Genomic DNA, 4,426 nt, shown 5'->3' with positions numbered 1-4,426 from the left:
TTATAGTTCACGAAGAAACATTAAGAGACATAGGAAATGGGATATACACTGTATGCACACTTGTCCGGAAGGACAAGTGGGAGATTGAAAGGAACGGTGTCCTTCCAACAAGTGTATTCTTCCGATAGAGGGTTCAGAATTATTACAGATTTAATTCTTCAGTAAGATCAAGTGATCGGAATGCCTAGGTGGAGGCCGCTTCCGATCAGTAATATCGAGGTACAATTGATATTACAGCTTAATCTTAACTGAACCCTTCGGGTCAAACCCAATCGAATCACCGGTCCGAGACGACTAATTAATCCGAAAGGATTTAATGAGTCGACAGAGTTTTACGAATACAGATGTCGGATATCGAGCCTAGGGCGTCGAGACCGAGCGTTGCAAAATCACAAAGCGGCAAGTATGAACATAGTCCTAGCACCACACTGGCCTAGCCATGTGGATGCTAGGCTAGTTCGAGCTAGCATGCACCTAGCATGGCTAGGCGCAAGCCTAAGCACACTAGGTGCACTAAGCGCACCATCGCAGCCTAGGCGCACCATCGTTGGCCTATCGCAAGCACTAGGCGCACCAGGAGCACCTGGCAGCCTATCGCAAGCACTAGGCGCACCAGGAGCACCAGGCAGCCTATCGCAAGCAATAGGCGCACCAGGCAGCCCATCGCAGCATGCGTACTGGCTTGCGTGCTAGTCTTCGTATGGCAGCACCAAGCAGCGCACCATGCCTGTGCGAGGGCCTGGGCGCCAGCACATTGCTAGGCCACGCACAACAGCTCAGCATCGCTACGCACCAAGGCTGCTAGGGGATGCGTGGGCGTGCGTGAGATGCTAGTGCATGTGCGTGTGCGAGAGGTGCTACGAGGCTGATGCGTATGGTGCGAGGCAAGGGGCCAGCATGCGTGGCTCGCTAGCAGCACACATGCTGGCTATGCGAGCGTGTTGCGCGAGGATGGTGCGTAGATGCTAGGCGTGTGCGCTGCCTAGCCAATGCGTGGGCTGCTAAGGCCAGCGCCAGCACTATGTGCTAGCAGGGCTAGGCGTTAGCACACAGCACTAGCGCCAGCATCGCCCAGCGCCAGCACGCATTGACTGGCTGGGATGCTGGGGCTGCTGGGCATGTGCTAGCTGGCTAGGCTAGCTTGCACTGCTAGCTGGCAGCAGCCCACTAGCCTATGCTCAAGGCGGTTTTTTGTGAAGGGGTGGGGACCAAGGCTTGGGCAAAGCCTTAGGGAGCAAGGCAATGGTCCCCCCACCTCTCCATGGTCCTCACCTAACCTTCTCTCTCCCCTTGACACTTGTTGCATTGTGATTGAATTTAATTATTAATTTATTTTAGAAATAAATTAATTGTCAAATTATTTATTCTCCCACATTGGTTGGGGAATGAAGTTCAAGGGTGCATTTCCCTATAAATACCAAAGGCATGGTATTGGGAAATAAACAACTTTGAGTGGAATTAAAAAGGCAACTCTTATAATTAGAGTAAACCTTTGATTCGTAAAACTCATAGTTTTATTTTGTCCGGGTCTTGACTAACCTTCAAGACTTGGGACGCTCGGGTCGGGTCGAGGGTACGATCCGTCGGAGATCTCGTAGTTTCGGGATTTTGAAGTAAGAGCTCTTCGGGAGCGAAGCACGCAACAAAGGTATAATTCTTGTTCTTAATCTTGTTTGATTAAGTTTATTATGCTTGTTAATTGCTTTAATTAAGGGGCGGGTCTTGGGGGGTTTCCTTCCGCGTAGTGTCGGGTCGCTACGAAACCCTACAATTTCAACTATGTACAATGGTACCAGACTATCCAAACTCATATTTGAATTTATATGAGTAATTTATCCTAAAATAAGTGAAAAAAATGTAGTTTAAACTTATTAACTCGAATATGTTATATCTGAAATTATTTCTCTTACAATAAATGAAGAAATTAATAATATTAAACGTGAACGTCAATACATGAACTGTTAACGAACAAACCAACCCGAAAAATGTACCCGAACCTGATATGACCCGACCTGAAATCAACCCGAGACCCAGATTAAACCTAATATTTGAGACCCAAACCCGAACATGACCCAACCTGGAAATGACCCGACGTGATGATTATAACCCACAAATTATTAACTTGAACTGAACCCGACTCGAAACCGAGAATGACCCTAACTCGTTTTAATCCGTTAAAACCCGACCTATTATTCACCTGACCAGAATGTAACCCAACCTTTTATTCACCCGACCTAAACCCGACCCAAACCGATAAGATGTATGACTCGACATGACCCGACTCAAGCATGACCCAACCCGAACCCGACCCGCATAGGTTACGACATTGACCCGACCCGAGTTGACCTGACTCACACTAAGTCGACCAAAACCCGACCCATTTACCCGAATTGACAGCTCTAACGAGTAACCAAAGAAGCAATATCAATTATGAGCTTGATTAAAGAGATGACTATCCTAAATATACAGAGTGTATTTTTATTTATTATTACATTAACAGTACGTGTAACAAGTTACAAGATCATATTCATTTGCTGAGGAAATACACTATAACATCATATCAACTTAATTTACCTCAAGCAACAGAAGAAATATTATAACATCTTTATTGGCCTAATTACTCCCATTCATGCAGAAGTGAAGTTGAAATTTGTACATCTAGTCATATCATTCACTAAATACCTAAACCCAACCATAGACTTGGCTAGATCAAACTGCACCAAGTTATCCTCCAACTGATACCCTCCCAGCACAATCGATGCCGGTGGGTTCTTCCCACCATCCACAATGGCGAGACACAACGCATTCGGGTTCGCCTTCAACCCACCAACCATCGAATTCGAAGCAAAGATCGTCCACGCCACTTTCTCGTTCTGTAACACTAGCTCAATATTCGGAACCTCGACTCCTACTCTTGTTGAACTAATCGTGCTACTATCGTAGCAGAGTTCGAACGGGGCAACAGCTTTGATCCGTGTAGCATTCGGATAACCTCTTTGTTGATATAGTATTTTGAGTTGACTGTCAAAGTTGGAAATCAATGAGATGTATATAGAGCTTTCCATGATTGTGTAAGGGTTAACTGTACTGAACTTAGTTCCGCCCTTGCCTTTGTTGTTTATGGATAATAAGGCTTTGTTGATTGGAACTTGGCTGCCACCGATTTTGATGGACGTGACTCCGATATAGTAATCGGATGAGGTGGTTGGGTTTTTTAAAATAGGGGTGTAAGAAAATGAGGATGAGACGTAGACAGGTCCAGGGTAGAGTTTGTAAGGGCCGTCACCGAAGAATATGACGCCTACACTTGTGACATCGGAGGTTAAGCAAAGGGCAAACTTTTTTGACAAACTGAAAGTGGAGGTAAATTGAGAAGGCACAGAGATTTTAGTCCTTCCGAACCCGGCAATTCCTTGGACACCCTTTGCTAGGCCTTTTAGTAAGAAGGTGGGTGCACAATTGAAGAGGAAGTTGGGAACGGATATGACTGGACCGAGGTTTAAACCGTCGGTGGAGTTGATTCGGATAATATCTGAGGCAAGCTCACCACTGGTGGCGGTATTGGTGAAGGGGTTTTCAGGGAAGAGGCCACAGGTGTTGTTGTTGCACCCTGGCCTGGGAGGTGAGTTGCAAGTACCGCAGGATGTAGAGCCGGCTAAAGTACATTGGGCAGAGTTACAACGAATAGGACGGTAAGTTGAGGAGACATAGCCTTTGTCGCAATCCTGCCATAAGAATGGAGATCCAAGGGCGAGTGTTAAGGGTATGGATTTGGAAGGTGTTCTTTGGGTGATTTTGACTATGTAATATAGGGTGGAGGCATCTTTAGAGACAGGGAGGAGAAGGGCTTTGGGTTGGACGGAGGTGGCGGCAAAAGCTGTGGCAATGAGGGGGAGCAGGAGAGAAAATAGTATGAGGTGGTGTTGGATGGAGGATGTCATGGTGAATAAGGAATATGATTAATTTGTGTGCAAAATTGAGATGTTGTACAAGTTTATTTATAGCGTGTGGGGAGATGGGGTCTTGGTTGAATTATTGCTTTATTATTATTTCTATTAATTATTAATATTATTATTGCAATATTTTTTTTATTTTAAGTATTATTACTGCATTATTAGAATGCAATTACGTGGACTATTTGTCGTAGGACTTATATTATGGTCAAATATGGGTAACCTGACGGGCCGCCTCATGATCTAGGACTTTCGCTACTTTTATGGCAATTGATTGTCTTTAGATGAGTCATTTTATTTTAACTCAAATTAAAGCTTCGTTTCTTTAAATTCCTGTTCATTGACAAACATAATATGTCACGATCTCTCCTTTTGTTTTCTACTCGGATCCTATTCTCTATTTTCGCCGACAATAATGTTATCAAATTATATGCTATACTCTATCCATCTTGGATTAATCTCATTACTTTCAT

General features: G+C 44.6%; 1 protein-coding gene across 1 annotated transcript; it reads right to left on the bottom strand.

Annotated features, from left to right (window-relative positions):
* Positions 1–2,431: 2,431 nt before the first annotated feature.
* LOC110716048 (basic 7S globulin-like) lies at positions 2,432–4,225 on the bottom strand. The gene has a single exon (XM_021894683.1). The coding sequence runs from the start codon at positions 3,939–3,941 to the stop codon at positions 2,628–2,630; it is 1,314 nt and encodes a 437-aa protein (XP_021750375.1). The 5' UTR covers positions 3,942–4,225; the 3' UTR covers positions 2,432–2,627.
* Positions 4,226–4,426: the final 201 nt, after the last annotated feature.

The sequence above is a fragment of the Chenopodium quinoa genome, unplaced genomic scaffold (assembly GCF_001683475.1).
Source record: "Chenopodium quinoa cultivar QQ74 unplaced genomic scaffold, ASM168347v1, whole genome shotgun sequence".
Lineage (NCBI taxonomy): Eukaryota > Viridiplantae > Streptophyta > Magnoliopsida > Caryophyllales > Amaranthaceae > Chenopodium > Chenopodium quinoa.
Note: the sequence above shows the minus strand (reverse complement) of the source record. Positions and strands in the feature narration are given on the sequence as shown.